At 33.1% G+C, this 22,867-nt stretch overlaps 1 protein-coding gene across 1 annotated transcript in view; it reads left to right on the top strand.

Annotated features, from left to right (window-relative positions):
* The window catches only part of LOC135202144 (uncharacterized), a 187,951-nt gene extending 166,165 nt beyond the window's left edge, over positions 1-21,786 (top strand). Inside the window, 9 exon segments of the mRNA XM_064231395.1 lie at positions 1-22; positions 331-461; positions 1,374-1,643; positions 4,053-4,203; positions 5,067-5,248; positions 5,557-5,607; positions 9,733-9,963; positions 16,742-16,866; positions 18,491-21,786. The exon segment at positions 1-22 is cut by the window's left edge and continues 186 nt beyond it. Coding sequence (XP_064087465.1) covers positions 1-22; positions 331-461; positions 1,374-1,643; positions 4,053-4,203; positions 5,067-5,248; positions 5,557-5,607; positions 9,733-9,963; positions 16,742-16,866; positions 18,491-18,653 — 1,326 coding nt within the window. The 3' untranslated portion in view covers positions 18,654-21,786.
* The last annotated feature ends 1,081 nt before the right edge of the window (positions 21,787-22,867 follow it).

A 22,867-nucleotide genomic window follows, 5' to 3' on the forward strand; every position in this document is an offset into this window, starting at 1 on the left:
GAAGAAGTATTCAAAGAAGCAGGCAAGTTAAATGAAATTCTCACAATTTGGATAAAGGAGAGAATTGTTTTATGTTGATAGTAACACCTCAAGTTAATGGACCTCACCTTAGTGGACATCTGCACTCATTAACTGCCAAATTATGATTATTTTCTCCTAGGCTATGATAAATTGTTCATATATCTGTTAAATAGACTGTTAAGTGTAAAGTACAGGTTTGTTTAGGTACCATTACTCTTGAGTGTTGGAAGCAGTCTACTTTTATGTTGCTTTGAAATATGTTTTGTGAGTAATGTGGGACTAGTACTAAATTGCTAATTATCCAAACAGAAACAGCTAGCCGGGCTCGCAATCTCTTCAAGCAAATTGATTCAGCAGCAAATCTAGATGATGAAGTGCCACAATTGAGACGCTCTCGGTCTACAGCTGAGGCTCGTAAAGAACATAGACTATCTATTGATGTAAGTGATGTTTTCCGATTGCCCTTTCTTCTTTTTTTTTTTTTTTTTTTACAAGCTCTATATTTTTTACTTCATTCTCATGATATAGTGGATGTATTCAATCCTATTAAGTTTATACATGTAACTTGAAACATCCATCTGTGGTGGAGAATACAAAATCTGGGTTTTAAGTTAAATCAGAAATTGTATTTACTTGATGTATTCTAGTTTTCTCATTTTTTCATAATTTATTATACTAATGATCAGATTTTTGCATTTGCAGGTAAAACTACTGATATATATCATAATCAACAGAAGACAGAACACCATTTTTATTATAAATGTTTTACGAAACTGGCAACTGTGTAACCTTGTAGCTATCTTATCGCAAGTCTCCTCTCTTAGCTTGACTGTAACACTGTGCTTTCAGATTTACATGATTTCAGAAGACATTTGCTGGAATATTTGGGCTTGAACAGCATACATACTTTGAATATAAACAGTTCAATATAAACAGTTCTAAAGAAGGATAAAGCTGTTGAGTTTTTTCAATGTAGGACTATTGATTTAACGCACTGCTTGCCAGGTTTTGTTAATAAGGAAATACACATAGCCACATATTTAAATTTCTGAAAATGGCACTTAACTTGAGCATACATTGATATAAGATTGACATAGAACTAATTTAGAGGTACATTACTTGGTGTTCTGTATTCCTGTCTTTCCTCTCCATTCCTGAAATGCACTTTTAAATGGTGAAATTCCAGTGAAATTGCCATGAGAATGAATTTCACTGTGATTTACACTGTGAATGTATCACATTTGCAATGACTCCTCTTCCCAAAGTAGGAACCACCTCTACCACCACTGACCATCAAGGTTATGCAGATATTAACTGTAAGCTAACTTGACTGTATCCTGAATGCATTACAGGGCAGACAGATTCGCAATTTTGCATCGCAGCTTTCACAGGAGGATGGAGGTGAAGAAGAAGAAGAAAACATGCATATAGAATGCAGTAGTATTCAAAACAAGTTTAAGTTCTTTGCAACATATGAGGAGCGAATGAAAGAGGCTGAGAAGACTAAGAAGAAAGTTTTCCGCTTCACCCCCCCTAGGGATGATGAAAAGGTTGAAGATGAGTTACAGGCACCTGTGCCTAGACGTTGCATGGCAATTAACTGTGCGGTGTGCAGGCTTCGGGTAATTTTTCGGTGGTCGTTTGAGTTCTTTTTATACATGACCCTCCGGACTGTCTCATTCTTGTACCTGTTACATTGAGTAGAAGTTTTTTGTTCTGTCTTTTGAGAAGTGTAGCTCTGTAAATTGGCCCAACATGTCTGTCATAATTCTGTCTTTTCTCTGTGTTTGTCTATCTATTCTAACTGGGCCGGTCCACTTCACCACTGAGATGTAAATGCTGATGAGAGTATATAGCTATAAATGTTTTACCCTAGTATGAAAAATATACCCACAAAGTACTAAAGATTTTGTAACTTTACTAAATAAATCTTTTATTTGGCTAACTCTCAGTTGAGATGGTGGATCTCTGTGAATTAATATGTATGTTTCTAATAACAGATTACCACAGCATCATAATGGATTTTGATAAGCATAATAATCCCTATGAGTTTAAATAACTGTTTTTTATGTATAATTCATAAGATATATGCTGGAGTATTGTACATTAAAATGGGGGCATATTCTGCTGTGATCGATTCAGATTGTATGTCCTTTAACTGTAACTTATTTCAGTGTCATCTAGCATTAGATTTTTTGTTTGCACTCTTAAACTACTTTTTATGTTAGAACTCCAAATAAGTTTTTACAAATTGATATATATACTATATGCTTATCTTCTCAACCAATTATGGTGAGACCCTTGACAAGAATACAGTCAGGGAATGATCTCCTCTTTGTAACCTTATCCCAGGGTCATTCCTTTTATTTCCACTTCATCTTTTTATTTTTTTTTATTTTTGGTATTTAAACATAAATATTTTTGAGCATTTTTGAAGAGTCGGATTATGCTTGCATTGCTTTTGTCTTACTTATTTTAGTTTGAAGGGCTAATTGTTTTCAATAACCAGGAAGGGAGTATGGATTCCTTCTCTTTCTAAACCAGGTAATATTCATCCATTCTGGTAAAGAATTTCATTGTGAGTAGTTAAGTTAATTACTAAACCATTAGTTCTTTTAGCGTTAGACTCACAGGTTTATGTAGTGTTTCTAGATTAGTTTTACTTATAAGGAAATTACTGTAATGACTTAAATGATTTCAACTTGTAGTAAAAAAAAATGTATTTTTCATAAAAAAGTAAATTTCATTTTTATACCACTGTATATACTTTGGTTATCATTTTCTGAAAATCCAAAAAAATTATTTCCAGTTGAAGAAAAGACAGTCATCATTCACTCTACAAAAATACATTTCTTGATTTTAAATGTTTTGCTATTTTTCTCCAAGTAAACATTTCAAGTGGTAAGGTAAGCTTAATAACACTCAAGGAATTCATCAAATATTTTGTAGGAGCTATTTTCACAGGAATTTTTTATTGGTTGTTATCAGAACGGGACAACATTCACCAAGCCACATGCGAAGACTCTGCAAAGGGAATTAATCTAGGATTTTGTATTGTAGGTAGTGGAATCTTTGTTGTTGCTTGTATAGTGGAAACTTGGAAACAGTAAGATGTTTTTTCAAATAGTATTTTTACTTTTAATCATAGCTTACTGACGCTCTAGCTCTAGCATCCTATCTTCCTCTTTTAACTTGGCTCTGTCCTTTTGTTATCCATCTTTGTTCGTCTTTGTTCATAGAGCTTCCTTTCCCCTTTTCCTTCCATCTGTCCCTTGTTTTCCTTATTACTCTCATTTGTGTTTCAACCCTTTTGGAGTTTTTGATAACTAATTACACTTTACTGTATCTTTCATTTCTTTTTCTTCTACTTTGTTGCCTTTTCAGATTTCTCTTTCTCTGTACTGTCATTATGATTGTCTAGGTAATAAGGCCTTATTTTTTATTTTTAATATAGCACATTATTCTTTAGGAGGATCAATTTCATTGACAACATACAGATTAATGTTCAAAAGCAGTTAATGTAGTATTTATTGTTTTTTCAGCCTGTGTTGTTGTGCTTCTCATTTGTATATGAGGGTAAAGGTGACAATTCTCTTATTTATGGCTTTGCATTATGTTCCATTTTCCTGCAAAATTTGGGCTTTTGAAACTTATTTTTTTGTACTGAAATGTATATTTTGTGATTTGTACAGATTTCCTGCCAGACTAATTTTGACCATTTTTGTTTCTGGTACACCATGTATTTTTTTTTCTTTTTTACTAATGGTACTTCATTCTAATGAAATAACATATCCGTTCATTAACCTTATCCCAGGAATTCCTTTTCAGGTTAATAGCTTAGTGATTTAATAACTAACCATCAACATTCACTTTTTCCACGTCAGATGACCACCCCCATCCTGTGACCTGGCATCACCCATCCTGAATAAACAGAGTCCTCCTAAAATAGTATTGTTTACTCAGCATCACTGCAGCACATTGTTTAAGCTTTTCAACCTTATATCTAACTGCTATTGCCCCTGCCTCTTTAGGGTGTTGATGTGGAAGAGACAGAGCTGGGACGAGACCCTAACTATGTTCGTTGCACTGATAACCTTGAGGATGAAGTAGATTGCCGTAGGACACGTAGTGTGCTTGCCATGTTTAGGAAGATGGAAATGCAAAATGAAGAGGAAGAGAAAGGTGAGTATCGGTCCATGTGGTTACTGCTACAAAACTGGCCACTTTATCATACTTATTGGGACAGTAATCTATTCACAGTATTTCCTTATTTTTTTCATTTTTTTATCATTATAAAATTAAGAGCCCTTATACTGGATTTTTACATTTTTTTCTTTGGGTACGGGGAAGTGTCAACATACAATTGGTATGCTAAGTATCAACATTATGCAGCATCGATTTGGAGAAATCGGGAGGGAAAGAGGTTCCATACTTCAATAGCATATAAATTTACCAATGGCAACTTTTAGACTGGCTCAGCTCACCGATTCTAAGCAGCTCATGATTTAGTTGTGTACTTTACTTCTCTCTCTCTCACGTGACATCTTTTTATATATTTGTTCATAAATATACCAAGGGGTTGTTGTTGGATTTAGCTTTTATCTTTTATGCTAGTATCTCAGTTATAATTGTAATTTTCTTACGCATTGTGCATTTGCATATTTTCCTCTTTCCATTGATGTGTTTTTGTCTTCACTTGACTACTTGACTGACCTCAAAGTTTGCCGAGTCTGGGGTGCTGCATATTTTTTTTAGCCCAGCTCTGAAGGGTTAATGGTCTATTCTAGCACATATTTTGTACTGAATCAATGTCCGGCCTTTTCATGAGACCTTTTGAAGATTTCCTTTTCTTTTAAGTGTAAGAATGGATTAGCTAAAGTTATTTGACACTTAGCTAATGTACTTATTCATAATGAGCATTTGAATTTACACTGCTTTTTAGTTGTTCTTTGTTGTGAGTTTTTTTTATGCAGTCATGCTTTTAACCAATATCACATTACTGTATATGTTAAAAACTTCCATTTAAATCGTTCTGTGCTTTTCAGGTCCTCGTCCTCTCAAGCAATTTACACCTCCTCCTGAAGGAGAAGAATACTCTGATGAGGAAGAATATTCTGATGAAGAGTATTCAGATGAGGAGGATGAAGAAGATGAGGAGTATGACGAGGAGGAGGAAGATGGATTAGAAAGAAAAGTACCAAAGTATAAGGATGAAATCTTAGAAATGGTGAGTAGCCTCTCATTGCTCTTCATGGACGGAGTAGCATTCATGTTTATGTTATAACACAGTAAAGTTAGTATTTAAAGATATTTAACCTAAACTAAATGAAAATATAGGTTTATTTTTTGTCATAATTCTTGTCATGTTTATGATTCATGTAGTAGTGTAGAGATAACAAAATAATTTGTGGTTGGTAAGACTTTTCAACAATAGTTCTCTTAGGAATTATAAAATTATCCAAGAACATCTGCCAATGTTTAAGCATTGAATACATAGGCTCTTCAAGTTTTCTCATTGAAAGGACAAATTTTCAGGAAAACAGTGAAAATCAACAGAAACCTAAGCGTAGAAAACCACGGAAAAAGGTACTGCATGGTTATGAATATCTGAAACTTATTTCACTATGATTGAAGCTGTAGCTCACATTTTCAATTATAGAGTTGCACAGAAACCTTTTAGAATCTCCGTTTTCTCTTTTGTTTGAAATCTAGATATGTTGTTGTGGTCTGAGAAAATAGTCCTTGTCATTCTGACCTTCTATTATGTTTTGTAAGTCAAATGAAGTAGTACAGAATTAATAGAATTCTGGTACTGGTTGGCTTTCCTGTCTTGAATTATTTCACAAATATCGGTACTGTTATTGTGTGAAAATAATAATGATCAAACAAGCAGTTTCAAATGTGTTTGCTACTACTTTTGAAAGAGGTATGTTAGTTATAACGAAGTCTGCTTTTTACAACATGAGAAAAAAACTGAAATTTCACAATATTTTATGGTCCGGTAAAAGACAAAGGCAAAATCATTGGTGTGCTCACCAACTAGAATCAAGGACTGAAATATTTTGATACTCATTGAAGACCACATGATTATGACCTCATACAAGCAGATTGTGATGCCATGCTTTGTAGCCGTATTTTTCAAGTTTATGCTTCCCATGTAGAATGCTATAAATTTTTTATGCTAAATGTAGGTGATCGCTCTTCATTTGTTGATTATACATATTTATATTGCTTTGATTAGTTAATTACTATCACTTCTGTTTATTGTTATTGCGTCCTATCATAGAAAATCTTTAGTTTAAATTTGCTGTAAAGACAGAATGTATTCATGTTTACATGTGAACATGAATACAGTATGTAAGGTGTTCTCATATATATTTATTCAGAATTATCTACACAAATTGTAGGCTGTGTTCATGTTGGTTTATGAAATATATTTACTTATTGGAAAAAGCTAGATAAGAGACCTCCAATTAGATACATTATTATCAGGAATATTTCGCATATTCAAATGGCCATTGTAAATCACATTCGATACAATTTTGGAAAGGCGAGATCTTGCTAAAAGTAAAAAAAAAGAAAATAAAAAGTAATTTTGAGCTAATGTAAGTTACTAACAACAGTCAAAGGTGTTTACTTAATATTTTGTAAAAAGTTTAGTTCCAGGTTTCAATATACATCTTGGCTTATTGATAGTGTATTGAGTAACAGGTGTTATGGATAATTAAAGTAGCATAACCAGCAATTATAATTTTCTGGAAAAATATACTAAGAGTGAAATTAGGTTACTTCACATGAAAAAATGTACAAGATCTTGAAACATCTCTAGTATGTTTTATGTTAACAATGACCAAATCTTCATTATAGCATTGTCAACAAATTTTTATCAGCTGCATATAGTCCAGTTTTCCCTGAATTAGAATTTTTTGTGGGGATCATGTTAGATGTATGAGAAGGAAATGTTATCTCAAAATATAGAAATAGCTGAAAACTATGTATAGTAATTTACTCTTAACAATATTTGATATCACTGATTAATACTTAGAATCAACTGTTTTGAACTGCTGTAAACAGTTTCACATTTTTCCACTAATTATGAAAATACCTAGCTGTAAAATTATTAATATAGCTTCCCATTGTGGAAATGTTGACAGTTTGTCTTGTTTATTATGTACATACTCCCTTTACCTCTGAAAGTCCAGCTAAGTTATGCCCAGTGACATAACCAAGTTAGAATTATTTCAAACTCTCCCCACAAGGAAATAAAGGCATGGAATAGGTAGTCATGCCTTTGCAATAAGTCTTTATGGTAGAAAAAACAAAGAATAGTTAATGAGTCAGCTCAATTTGAAATATATCAAAAGTGGGAAGGAAAAACAAATGATAAATGTCTACAACTTTCACACCTGAAAATATAATTGCCATATTTCCCATATTATTTTAGTATCCATTTATGACATAAATTTTAATGACAAAATGATTAAGTAAGATGTAACTGTTTACAAGGCCATACTAAAGTCTCGTACTTTTCACCAAACTTTTATAACTAAGTGGTATCCTTTCGTTCTAGGGGTCAAAAGTCTAAAAAACTATAACACTACAGATTTTATAACTAGTGGTTGTTTAAAAACATAAGAAAATGGGATAATATACTTAGTATACATTACACATTGTTTTCAGCAATTCATTTAGTATTTATAGTTATCATTATCTGAACATTACTGTACGTACTTGAATTTTTAAAAATTATTTTATTCACTGGGCCATATGCCTGTGAATATGGGTATATTGAATAAAAATGACTTAGAAACTGGATTATTTGCAAAATTGTTATTGTTATCTGCACTTAACTTTATAAAAACTTTCAGAAATATTTTTACTGATTTTATTATTATTTTGACGGGTGCAGCTGGTAGGTGTGGCGGTATGGGGGTAGGTGTGCAGTGGCCAGTATAACAACCCAATATTCTGTGTGATGTGCTCTCAAGATCTTAAAAAAAAAATAAAGCTTTTAGAGCAGATTTGCACAAAGTGTAATAATTGCTCTTCTTTTCAGTTACTCTCACATACTTGACTAACTGGATAGATGAATGATAGCTGTTATTATTGCCTTATCCTAACAATACGCGTAGATCACAGTTGCTCAATGATTGCTACACATTTTCTGTGTGGTAGTTTTACAATTGGTTCACTTAGGTGTGCTGCCTATTTTAGGTTTGATACGTGTATATATTGTGATTTTCTTTTTACTCCTGCTTAGTGAAGTGCAGTAGGCAGCAACTAAGTGCCAATGTTACTATCACAGACAAAAAATATGGATAAGGCTGTGTACATAACGAAAACTAATTCAATTTGCATTCCATTACCATGCTTCAGTATTGAACTATGATTTGGTTTCCTTTTGCATAGTTTTATCTTTTTCATAGGATGGAAACAGCATTACCTCATTTTTAGAACACAATGGAATTTACCATTGGAATCGACAATTTATTTCAAGTCAATCTTCCAAGTTATCAATGAATCTGGTAGTATATGAGAGTATTGTGTAAATACAAACAGTTTGTTTCTGTAATGCATGTTATATGCCACCAATTGCAGAAGAGTCACAGATTTCTAAGACTTGCAACTGACTTTATTGAAGAGCGGATCAGAATGTTGGGTCTCTAGTTGTGACTGAAGCCTTCTACCCTATGCTTCCTTCTGGTCACATCCAATATTATGTGATTGTTTACCCTAGGTGTACAGATTCTAGCTTTGAGGGCATGCTGGTGTTACCATATTCAGTTATTTATACGCAGCATTGAGAGATGTTTGAAAAATCACTGCTATAGTTTTGTGTGAACTCAAGTAGTGTTCCATATCAGTTATTAATTTTGTAATTTGATTTTTATTAACGTCAAGTATTTTTTTAAATATGTGGAGGGCTTGAATGATAATAGTTTATTGAAAAATTGTAATTAAAAGTGAGAAATCTACATTTAAATAAAATAATTACAATATGAGAGGACACAGAATTTGCTCTTTTTAAATTAAAGATATTTTGAAGTGCATAATTTGGATTTTGTCAATATTGATTGATTACCAGTATTGTACCATTAAAACCTTGTCCATTTAACGCAAAGTAAAACATTTTATACGTACTGAGCTCTGTGTGAGAATCTGTTGGGCATTTTTCCAATTCAGCATTTTAATGCAGCCTTTTATGCACTTTGAAGGTATCTGTCATTAAGGTTTAATTTATGCTTTTCTATGTCCTATTTATTGAGGTTTGTTACATCTAAACGTTGTTCCTTTTTATTTTCCTCTTGCTGCAAATTGGCTAACTTGCTTGTCTATGTGCTTTACAACTATCATGTACAATTATGTACTGTCTTGTCTTTTATTCTTACTTTCCTTTGTTGCTCGCTTTGACTGTCAAAATTGCTTTTTAATAATTATTTCTCATTGAAATTCATTACTTTTGTTTGCTTACAAAATGTGTGCCTTTTTTCATTAATTCTTTTCTTTTGCTCTGACTGGCTTTCAATTAACGCTCTTAATTTTTTTCATTATTCACTACATGCAAACTGACAACTGGTATAATAAAATATTAAAACGGTACTAAAACTAAATTTAACTTCGGTGTGGGAACACACTGCTTTGCCAAATTTCATTGGCTGCCGCCGGTTTTGCCTTGGCTGCTGCCGCTGCCGCTTCTTGACTGCTATACAGGCTAAATCCTCACAGAGTGCCAGAAAGGCTGCCTCCCTGCGTGCCAAATTCGAGAGGTGGGAATCAGAAGTGGATCGAAACAATGAGTACAACCATAATGATGACGAAGACGAGGAGTGTATGCCATCCATTGACACCGCCCGGAACCTCCGTGCCATGTTTGAGAACAAGGCTCAGGAGGCCTCACGGCCGGTTGCAGAACGTCCTAAGATGAAGGTCAACAGATTTGTGGTAAGTGGCAGATTCTGACTTCTTCAGTTGCTTATTGGACACTCCTTCACACACCACACAGACTTCTATATGTATAACACAAAACTCTCGTCATTATTACATTTTATTTTGTATGTTATATTCATTTTTAATAATTGTCTGCTTTTCAGAAAAACTATATTTTGATGTGTTCTGACCATATTCAGATTACATGTCTAGTTTTCAGAATATGTTATTTTTGCATACATATATATTTTGTATTCAAGTACTATACAGTATACTGGAAATACATAATGTACAGTAAATAATGGTGCAGCATATCCCTGTTTGCTATCTGTATAAGCATGAAATGCTTAGGAAAACTCTTTTTCTAGCTTTGCTTTTTAAAGAAGTTGGCAACATAACAAATAATCTAACTTCTGTGAGAAGTGATTAAATAATATCCCTTGTTATCAAGTTAATGCAAGGTGATTTAATGCAAGTAAGATTTGAGCAGTGGCCTTCAGTATATCCGTGACTACTAAATATCCAGAGCCTGTTGAAGAACTTAGCAGCTGCTTTAGTGTTAAAGTGCTTTAAATTCATATCACTCTGTTAATCAGTTCTGAGGAGTTTGCAATTCGGTTAATTACTATTTGTGTCCTCCATACTTATGAATTAAAGAATATGAATATAGGACCTGGTAATTAAAATAGCTCTAGCTTTGTAGATTGCTATTTTATTTCTTATTTATCTGTGTTTTTGTCTTGCTGATGAGGCATAACCTCTTTTAAGAGGTATTATGCAACGTGCAGAAAGTACTTTAACCATGCTGAATAGTCAGAAGTTACCTTTTTTCCAGCAATAAGACACCCCAATTTTAGTAGGGCATATTTAGGAAAATAGTTATAGTGTACGGGTTTACAATCCCTTTTCCAAAATTCTAAACACTGAGAATTTATTGTGAATGGTAGAACATTAGTCAAGGTTCATTTGGCATGCCAACGAGTTAGACTAATACCAACAGCAGAAGACAATTAATACAGTTATAACTGCTTCGTTTTTAGATAAATTCATAGCTTTTTGTCAAGTTTTCCTATTACACAAATATTTACAGTGCCATTGCTTTTGTACCACATTTGCAACATTTTCCCTCTGCAAAAGATGATTCCTAACCCTTACCCATTACTACTGTACTTTCAAAGAATTAAAAGGAATAAATTTGACATTGTGCTCTCATACTATATTCAGTGGCAGAGAACTGTCAGGAAAGTAGTTAAAAGATGCCTAACTTATATTTGGCCAGAAATATGCTCATCTTCCTTATCTATGTGTTAGTGTTAGGGCAGAGATTCACTGTTATTTAGCCACAAGCTGCTTCCTCTTTCACTGGGACACTTTTTTATGTACTGATCAACAGACTGTGTTTTGAAAGTATTAAATATATTGTGTTCAGCAGGTAAAACCAAATACAGTAATAATAATAAAGCAACTGCAAGTTACTGGTAGGATTGGTGGTTGATGGATGTAATATTCAGGAACATATTCAGGAACAAACACTATAGTATTATATGAGTTTTGCCAGTTTTCCTCTAAACTATTGTCTATCACCGTTACAAAGCTGAAGCATGATGCAACCAGCATATCATACATATTTACACTAACAAGATATTACTTGAATTATGTTGCATACCATTTGTGAAATGAAACATGTTAATACATCAGAATATGTAACAGAATTAGTTCCATGTGTAATATTCTACAGCCAACATTTACTTCATAGGATTTCAGTATTTTTTGGGATGAAGTGGTAAATATCAAGAGTGATTTTATATATTGCAAATTAGCTAAAGCTTAATGTGAATACATGTGCTCTAGGATTGTTGGGCATGATTGTGGTAGACAGCCTAAATGGGAGATACTTCTGCCATAGAAAACAATTTGCCTATTCTAAAACACATAGCAGTTAATTGCTGCCACACCTAGTGATCACCTTTAGAAATATTAAACAATATTATCGTTGACATGGCTTCATCTTGCCTTTGACACTGGGAAAATGCTATGCTATATTGCATCGCATGCACAGCAAATTATGTTTCCAGATTGTTTGTTTATCAGGGTTAGAATGTACTACCTCATTTACTCTGATTACATATGAGAAGTTAATATATAATGAGAAACTGTTTTCAGTGGTAAAGAAACTTTGAGTGTATATTGTATTTAACTATCAACACATTTTGATTGGAGTGTGTATTTTTGGAATATAAATGATATAAATATACAGACTGCCAATTTTTCGTAGACTGTTATGATAACATTTATAATGTATGATTTTCTTGATACAGATTTGATTGTCACAAATTTTGAAAAATATGTCGAATTTGATCATATGTATCATGGTTTTCATATTGACTGAAGTAACAGACATTAATCATGATACAGTATTCCATGAATTAACAGATCTATGTACAGGAAATGTGTTATATTTCTGTTGAAGCATTTTCAAAATTTGTGACTGCAATTTAGTTGCAAAAAGTTAAATTTCTGAATTATAAATTTGCATGTCATATTCATTGCAGTAGTATTCTTGCAATATGATGAAAAGACATGTATTTGGTCATGTCAGCATGTGTTCATCATCCTTAAAGATAACTGCATGCTTAAAACATTATAGAACAGTTAAACATTAACATGTGCTGTTAGATTAATTGTAAACATTGGGTTCAGCTGATTAGTGTTGTATAATGTGAACAGTAGACTAATTATTGTGGCAAACACTTTTGAGGAACTTTATCAAGCATTTGTGAGCACTTCAGTTTTGTTGATTGAAGAGGAACATACCCGACAACATTCAGGATTGCCATTTCATCGACATCTGAAACACACAACTGATCATCCTTTCGTCGTAGTGACACCGAATTGACCTCAAAATTACACATCTTACTGATCAAATTGTTTAAAGGATTAACATCAGATAAAGGGTTTATAAAGACTTAAATCATTCTAGTGAGAAATACCTGTATTCTACTTTTGAACTAAGTGAGGTGTGTGTTTATATGTTTGTTATGCCTTTTTCTCAAGACCTTGTAGTTCTGGAACACTACCTTCTAATAAGTATTTAGCCATTTGGACTAACTTTGTCTTCATTTGTGTGTGTGTGTGTGTGTGTGTAGTATTTCTTCAGACATTTTCCTCAGTTGAGCTACAGTATTTCCAATCCTCCTGTGGTGTGTCGTATTATTGGACCACTGTAACTGCATGGAACTAACTTAAATTCAGTGGGTTAAGTGTTCTCTACCTGACAATCTGACTCCCCCCTTCAGTGAGAGACCTGCCTTGGAACCAGGCATCCAGCATATTTCGTTGAGCTTTGGCTTCTCGTTCATCGCTTCACATCATCGACTTGCACCATCAACGCAGCTTCAGTTACAACTGTGTCTCACATAAGCACCTTCAAAAGTATTTGTGAACAATTTATGAACTGACGACTCATTTTCCTGTTGTGATGTGAAGGAAGACCACGGATAGTGAATTATTGAAGCTTTAGTTACTAACATATGCAGAGCCAACCAGTACATTCTCAATTTTCCAAGTAAAGTGCACTGCTCATGCCACATATCTTAGCAGTGCTCAGCTAATGAAGTTGTTGATTGTTAGGATTTCTAGATTCCAAAATAATTGATTCCAGTTCATCAGCATCATTGATGTAACCTTGTAGTTCTCTTTCACAGATGACAAAGGATTTGAATAATACTGCAAATATTTGAAGTGAACAATATGATCACTTCCTTAAACTTCATTTGAAAAATCTTTTTTGTATGGTATTTTATATTTATTCTTCTTATTTGCTAGAGAAGTTGTGAGAAATGTACTAAATATATATATGGAACTCTTTGACATTTTAAAAGGTTAATTGGTATTTTGTTGCTGATCTTGAAAAGTATATATGAACCACTATGTATTTTGTACAGTACGGAATTCAGTTTAGATCATAAACATACCATTGTATATTAATGTTAGTTTTTCTAAGGATTCCCCTAGTCGGAACACGTAACTGCTGTGAATAAACTTTCAAGTTTTTCTTCATTTAACAGACAGGAACTACTCATAATTCTTTGTTATGCTTGGTTGCCTTATAACTTTGTGATTGGTCCATTGATGCTCATGCAGGCAATATAGTGCTTGCTTTAGCTAGTTAGGTAATTGTTGAGATAGTTTTCTTTTTGTATCATGTACTTGAGTATTAATTTTTATATGAAATATTTTAACTCTACTCTAAAATTTAGTTATATTTACACGATTAGACTTCAACTGCTTCATGTCCAGAAAACAGTTTTTCTGTCATCAGATGCATAGCTAAGTTGTTTAAGCAACTTTACTTCTTGTGTATCCTGTTGAATCATGTTCTAGAAAGTACTTTGTAAAGTAATGTCGCTCTTTAAAGAGCCTATAAAGAGTTGTTATTATTCAATAAAGGTAAGTATTTCTAAGAGACTAACAAATCATTGCCAAAGCATTTTTCCTTTAGATACAAAAACTGTTAAGATACAGTGTTTTCTTTTCAAACACCAAGTTTGTTTTTTCTTATGTTTTGTCCTTCCTCTACCAATCATTTACTAGTGTTAGTCACATGCAAAGGTTACTGTTCAAATATGTATTTGTACATAAATGGCAATAAATGATTTTTGCTTGCAGAATCAATAACTTTAATAAATAAAAAAGGACAGGTGTCCCCAGAGCTGTGACTTTGCATCTTCAGAAAGCAGTGTTTTGTGTATATTAAAGCAGTATCTTTTATCAGTATCTACAGTAGTAGCTTGTTCATGTTAGGAATTTTATTGTCTTAGTTCTCAAATTTGTATTTAAATTCGTTAATAAATTATTATATTGATAATAAATGTGTTAGTCCTCCTATGACTTGTGAAGTATGAACATATGAATGAGTACAATGAGGTAAGGCACAAATAATTTCTTGGGTGTGTCGTTCGGTCTGATATTTACAAGTTATTTAGTTGGTTTTGTATTTTATAATTTTTTTTTTGTAATAGACAGTAGTGTATGATAAATATATGCTAACATTTATTGCATCTTTTTAAGGACTAATATATTACCTGTATTCATACTAACTCATACAGATAATTGTTATACTGTATGTTCAGTAATTTATGCTTTCTTGTTGGGAATGTGATTTTAGATTATTTTGGACTCTTTCGTATTGTTTGGTTTTCTTTGGAAAATGTTGTATTGTGTGGTTTTCTTACTATAAGATTGTTCTTGTAGTTACTAAATGTTGGCCTAATTAATGTAAATGTTGAAATGCCATTTGTAAGAAATGCTCTAGGGAGTTGTAAGACCTTTATGAAAGTAAGTTATCCTGGAATAACTAGCATACACTTTACCTTAAAGTAAATGCAGTCTATATTGGATGTCAGTTCACTAACAGCAAATCAAGCTCTTTGTTAAGCTTCAAGATTAGATAGAACAGTAATTCCTCTCTAATGATAGATATTCACTAGTTTACCACAGGTCTATGCAAAGTTGTGAATATGAGTGACCAGAGCTATAAAAATGCAATTGAACAAGCACTATAATGTTCTTGTTCAATTGTTCTGTGTTAACACAACACATCCTCAGCTTTCCCCCCCTTTTAAACGTAGTTTAAAACTAACATGATATGCACTGTATTAATGTTGAATTAATCTCTTTTACAAGGTTGTCTGATAGAGTATCAAGAGTGTAGATAGGCACAAGACACTAATACAATTAATTTTCCTGGAAATGTAACAGTTGAGAAGTCTTTTTTTTTTTTGGAGCTAAAGAATCACATAGAAAATGTATCATGACAAAAATTGTCCAAAACTTTTACAGATACTGACTGTACGTATAAAGTTATTTGAATTAGTTTGTTATTGAAGGTGATTGATCTTTCAGTGGAAGGGTAAAAATGCTAAAATCAAAACCCTGTTCCTTCCCTTAAGGGTTTAGCTTTTCACTGTGTGATACAGGAGTTTCTTACTCTATGCAAGATTTACGGTACTTGTGTTATTACATGAAGTAGGAGAAATATTGTAACTTTTAAAATCACTGCTTAATTCACTTACATATTTCAAGGAAGCAAATTTTTATACCCAGTTTTTGGAAACTTGTTTGAATTTTTCATTATTCATAGATGATAAGTAGTCTATAGTATATTCTAGTGATATTCTAGGACTTTAGCTATAGAATATACTTTTTTTAAGAATATACTTTATTTTCTATATGTTGCTTCAACAGACATTATACTTTTATTCTAATAATTCTATGACTCAGGTACTAATATCAAGTACTCTTAGTATGGTTTTATTACAACCACATTTGCACTACATAAATGTGGCCTTTAGTGTATCCAGACAGATTCTAACAAACATACAAGATAAGCATGTTCATGAATTGTAAAGAATAAAGTAGATTTAACATAAGAAGAGATGCATGCTGTGAATGCTTATAAATTAATTGTGCTTAAATAGCATTGATATTTAAATAACCTCATATCTAGCTGTTAAGAACTTTAACCTTCAGTTTTGTTTCAGTTTGTCTTATACTGAAACTAAAAAATTTCCTCAGGTCAAGGTTTCTCATATGCAATATCAAATTAAACAATGCTTAAGTACTACTACAAGATAGAGTGCCTAGCTTCCAACAATAAATACAAGCCATTTATGAATACAGTTTAATGCTTAACATGACTGTCTGTGAAGTAGTAATGAAACAGGTGTAGTACAGTATTCCAAAAATGTGCTACTTTCATCATGACATATTTTAACTTGTCTTTATTCTATAGGGTGGTGGGGGAGACAAGTGCATGTTGTGTGACCGCACAGTATATGCAATGGAGAGATTAGAAGTTGCAGGACGTGTACTGCACAAGAACTGCTTCAAGTGCTGCAAATGTAATACAAAGCTCAGGTGAGACAACTGGAATTTTCTTATGTTTTTTTATATTCAAGGGGTTAAAAATTTTACAGTATTTCAGGAGCTGAATTTTCCTTAAGGTTCTTGAAGGATAGGCTGTACAGTTGTCTTCCTCTCTTTATGCATGTGTATTAACTTTAATATAACATGATTATAAACATATGGTTCTGCTTGGTTCATCACTGTCACAATTGCCACAAGTAGACAGCAGTCTTTAGCAACTTGTTTATGTTTGTGACATTTTCATGAACAGATTTTATGTATATCTTATACACTATCTGCCAGCCTTCCTGTCTGGTTCAAGTTCTCACTTATGCCTTTCCCCATAGTTTTCTGAACATCCCTTCTTGTTACATTGCTCTCCTCAAAGTTCCATGTAATTACTGTGTTTCACGAACCTTTTGCTACTTCCCCTTTCTCATGTGCTCTAATCATTCTAATCTTTTTTTGAATCTTGATCCATAAATTATTCAGATACTACTTCTACATTTGTACTATGATCTTCCCTATGACCCCTCAGTCATGGTTCTCAGCATCATTTTGTAGCTAGGCCTATTCAGAATCTCCTCTATTTATTAATAAATGCCCATTTTTTCTTTGAAGTAAGTGTTATGCTTTCATCATAAGGTTATTGCTGTTCATAATGATGGAATCCTCTTCATTACCGGGATGCAGCGATACCTTTCAATTTTATGCAGAATGTTATTACTGTACTCTTTAAATGACATAAACATACTGTATAAATAAACTAGTACCTGTAATACTTTATGCTTTACAATGATTTATTTTTGTCTCATAGCTGTGGTTTTTGCTGCCAATATAACTGGACAAGTAAGTCTGTTGTCAAATATATGTTCATGTCTTTGAAACAGAGAAATATCAACCTTTTAAATTGCAAGTTTGGGAAATCATAAAGATGTATAAAGACGAAAAAGTTTTTGTTCTTAATCTCCTCTTGATAATAAATAGGTATTTACCAGTTCTAAACATGGTTGTAAAATGTCTAGAGTAAAGTATAATGTAGCAGGATTTTACAAAATAGTAATGACATATCCTTAAGAGGAATACACTGGTAAGTTTTTTTCCCCTGGTGTCACGTAAACAGTGGTGATTTTATTGCATTACACAAATAGCTATATTGATATTTTATTTAAAAAAAAAAACTTTGCACTTGAATTTTTGGACTTTACTTGAAAATTCTGGGTGCAAAACATGGTGTAATATACATATAAGAGATACTGCAGTATAATTCTTAGCGAAGTTGGTAAACTGCCTCTTAAATGTGCTGTCAGGGACCTTTAGTGGTGTACCATTATACTGTATGATCATTAAAGAATTATTTTTGGTGCCACATGAAGTAAATTATACTGTCCAGTGTCATCATTATTCAATAGGGGATTTTACTGCTATAGAAAATCGTTTTACTAAACAAACTGTATATTTCCTAGTATAAATTTTGTTTGTTCTTTGTGGTAATTCTAAAACATTACTCTTATTGTAAAGAAATCTTTCATTATGGTGTCTAATTTACGGCCCTCTAGTAACTGATTTATTATTGTTGCACTTTTTAAGTTATTATTATTATTTGTTTTCTAAATCTTGGTTTATTTCTTTCCAGTATGAACACATTCTCCATAGGCGGCGAAGACATGTACTGTACGACACATTATAAACAGGCTTTCACTGAAAAAGGAACATATGACGTGTTCACACCTAACAAGGGCAAATGGACACGGAAAATTGAAGCAACAAACTCCGAGTCACCGAAGAGTCAAGAGTGAAAGTTATTAAAGTAATTTAGTTAATTTACCTGGGGACCATTTGTAGACTGTGTCATGGGATTGGCAGTAGAGCACAATTGTTAAATCATGTACAATTCTAGTTTAGACTGGAATATTCTGCACTTCTTTTGGAATGTTATTTTAACTTTATCTAACATGGTAAAATGTTATTGTAATATTTGCAAAGATGTGCTTGTTTTTCTATAAAAAATAACAAACCTTGATTGAAAATGAAAACTTACTGTTTTGAATAACCAAAAAGTAATGGATTTCAGTACAGTATTCTCTAGAAAGAAATATCCAGTTGAGCATTTAATAGTAATGTGTTCATGGCTGGCAATGTGCTCTACTCCCTCTCATCAGAAATTATTAACACAGACGAAGGTTAGGACCAGGAAGTGAGAAATGTCGTGCCTAGTCTTCAGTGCCCTATGCCACATAAGATCTCTAATCTGAGCTATTTTCTCTTCCCACCATCATGTAATTCTCCCTGAATATCATCTACAGATCTGATAAATGACCTTTTCAAAAATGTACAGGCAAAGTGAAGTCATATCTCTTGGCACTTGTTCAGCAAGTATTCCGGAGATAATCTTCAGTTCATATCAGCACATCGCTTCTCTAGCCTGACCAATATTTTTTAAAATGTATCATTTGCACTAAAGGTGTAGAACAGTATCATATCAGATAAGTATTATAGCATTCGCATCTGGTCATTGGATGTGACTTTTGAATTAGACTAGTCAATGCACTTTTTCACTATATTAATAATAATAATGTTAGGTGAATAAAAAAGGTAAAGTCAACTGCCATACCCCAAATATCTATGTCCAATTATAACTTGCATAGTTGGAGTAACAATGTCAGTTTGATATCAAGTTTCACATCCAAGATTCCCCCTGCCCCAAACAAGAGAGTTCTGGGGTTGGCACTTAGTATAACATAAGTTTTAGCGCCACCTGTGACCTGTTGCCAGTTGGACCGCAAGTTGCACTGGCAGTAGGTCCATCTCGGATGGCACAAATATTTCTACTGCTGTGATTATTTTTTTTAAGCTTCATATGAACTATGTATCATTATGCTTTCTGTAGATTAGATGAGAAAATGTTTTTGTGATTTAGATATCAGTATGTCGTATTTCGGTTGAGAAGTTCCTGAGTTGAAGTAAGTAATGTAGCTTACTCACAGAGACAAATAGAATCAGAATTTTTAATCGTGAAATGTGGTCTCTCCTCATCTTTGCATTTCCACAGTAGAGCTCAGATGTGACCGACAAATTATGTTTTAAACCCAAGAGAAAAAAGCATTATAATTGCGCATATCACAAGGGGAAAAAAGTCAATTTAATTTGTGGCTAATAGCAAAACAGTGATTCCCGTGAAATTAATATAATATTAGTAAAACATTTTCTTATCCACTGCTTTTTATCTTGATCATGTTATGTATTATATTCTGTGTAATATAAATCTCACAAAATATATTTTTTCATACCAACATTGCAGGAGTCAAGGCTGTTAAAATTTAGTACAGTATATATACTATAAAAGGTTGATTACTGTACGTTTAAAAGTTGGGATATATCATGTCAAGCAGTTGATATAATATGATTATCCCGTTTTAAGGCAAATCTGTATTTAAAAAAAAAAAAGAAATTTGGACATTTCATCGAAAGCCTTAAAATTCAGACTGAAATAGTGATTTTACATTTCAGATATTTTCATGTGAGCATGGTTGAGCTCTGCTGTCAACATGAGATCTGAATTATCTTATGCATTTGTATAATAACATCTATCTTTGACTCACAACATTTGACGCTTTCATTGATAAGCATTTGACAAGCAGGAAATGAAACTGCTGGTACCTTCATATATCAATTATTTTGTAATTTATGTAAAATGTGCATAGCTGTTAGGCTGTAGATATGAATAAAAGAGAAAGTACTTTTGATTGCACCAATAAATAACAAGGTTGACTCTTGAAATTGTACCACAATTAAAGGGAATAGCAGAACTTTTCATCCTTCTGTATTTAGCAAAAGATTTTTAGAATGAATGAATGAAAATGTAGATGTATGTATGACCTTTAAAAGATAATGTATGAATCCTTATTTCAATTAAGAATTGTGATTAAGGATAAGAGGTTGAAAGTTACTTTGCCACAGAGCTCATCTAATATGAACCTATATGGATCTTGACAATTTTGTTTTTTGACATTCAGACCAGTATACATAACCACTGGTTGCATTTCTTGTATACACAATACAGTAAATACTGTACAGGACTGTGTTGTGTATACTTCACCTTCCTATCATCTTCTTGTATGTGTATTATTTGTTTTATGTCAGTAGTATGTTGTTTATGCTAATGCCTTATGGATATTTCAAAATTACTTATAAAACTGTTCTCAATTTATCCAGTTTTCTTGTTCAAGATTCAAAATTTGTTTATGTCAAGTGCAATGGCATAGTACATACTTTAAATTTTTATGCCACTTGATGTTTCCTCCGTGAAGTATAAACAAGTAAGATTGCTGCAACCCATGTCATATTTTGCAAACGTGCCTTTTATCAAAGTAAAAAGTCATCCGTCCACTCTATGTTCTATGTGAAGTAATGCTTGAGGTTCTTACATAGCTAAGCCAATATTTTTTGCTCATAAAAGTGCCTGGTCTCTGTTTTTTTCAAGAAATATGAAGATTTTTCTTTGATAAATCAGGTGACATCTAACCTGTTTCTTATTCTATCCGTACATTACCAGTAATGCCATAAAACGCCGCATGCATCTTGTTTTCTCTTCTGGTCTCTTTCAGAATATTTTTTACTTTGAACCATTGTCCATGGACCCTCTTAATCCCTGATTGAAATATAGTCATTTTCATATTATACTGTATACATATGTATTGGCTACTGGAAATTTTGTTGTGTGATTGATATTGAAAAGTGACACACAAGAGTGAATATGTTGTATGTTGTTCAAATTGTTATTGTGAGTAAACAATGAGTCAGCCTTGTTTTAAATTATAACTTAGTGATTCAGGTCATTTTAGTGACCATAAGAAATGGATTATTCTGTAACCATTTTCACATCCTGTTGTACTTACGCCAGGTGGGCAAAATAAAGGTGCAGAGTACTGATTTTGTGGTTTTGCTATTTTACCTATGCTAGTAAAAAATCTCATTCTATTCCTCACCCAGGCATTCATCCTTCTACTTCAGTATGTACTAATTCTCTTGAGTAAACTTCTTTTCATCAAATGTGTAAATTGTCTCATATTTTAAGATCGTGGTCTATTTTCCAACCCTCGGACACCACATTGCTTCAGTAACTCAGCCATGAATAATAGCATTTCGTTGTCACACCTGTGCCAAATCTTCTTCATTCTTTTTGTAAGTGGTCATGTATCAGCTGCTTATGAGTGGTATGAGTCATATACACACCTAATTTTTCTGTATGACTACTAACAGGTTACATTTAAGAACCAGTAGTCTGGCAATCTATTTCCATTTCATCCATGCTGCTTCTACCTTTTTTTCTTACTGTCCATCAATATGTACCCACTTCACAGTCCAGTATGACCTCAAAGAAAACAGAAAAATTCTATCCCTTTTAAGACCTACTGTTTTAACCCACTTAAGGGTTCTTTGCGGCATCCCTTTGGCACCCGGCTTCAACCCCTTTCATTCCTTTAACTGTACCTCCATTCATATTCTCTTTCATCCATCTCACTTTCCAGCCTTATCAATTGATTCACAATGCAATTGCGTGGATTTCCTCCTGCTACTAATTTCAAACCATTTTGCTTTCAGTTTCTGTTTGACTGCTGAATGACCTCATAGGTCCCAGTGCTTGGCCTTTGGCCTAAACTCTACATTCTATTCGATATAAAGCGGCAGCCACACATAGAGGAAGTGCAACGACAAATTGAGTATAATTACTTCATTACTCAACTTCCATTGCAATAAAAAAACTTCTCTCTACAAGAAGGAAATTAGTTCCGGCAGAAAGTGAAACTGGGGAAACTTTCCATCAAAAGGTAATTCATCATAAAAGTAGGAGAATGGCAGGGGGAGGGGGTTGGGGGAATAGCTGCTGCTGCTGCTGCAAGGCTAGAGTTTTTGGGAGTGAAGGTTTGGGGAGAGTTGTAGGAAAGAGGTGAAAGGAAAAAACTTTTGATTTCTCTAAATAAAAAGTTTCTCAGAGGAAAATTCTGCCCAG

Source organism: Macrobrachium nipponense, chromosome 30 (genome assembly GCF_015104395.2).
Source record: "Macrobrachium nipponense isolate FS-2020 chromosome 30, ASM1510439v2, whole genome shotgun sequence".
Taxonomy (NCBI): domain Eukaryota; kingdom Metazoa; phylum Arthropoda; class Malacostraca; order Decapoda; family Palaemonidae; genus Macrobrachium; species Macrobrachium nipponense.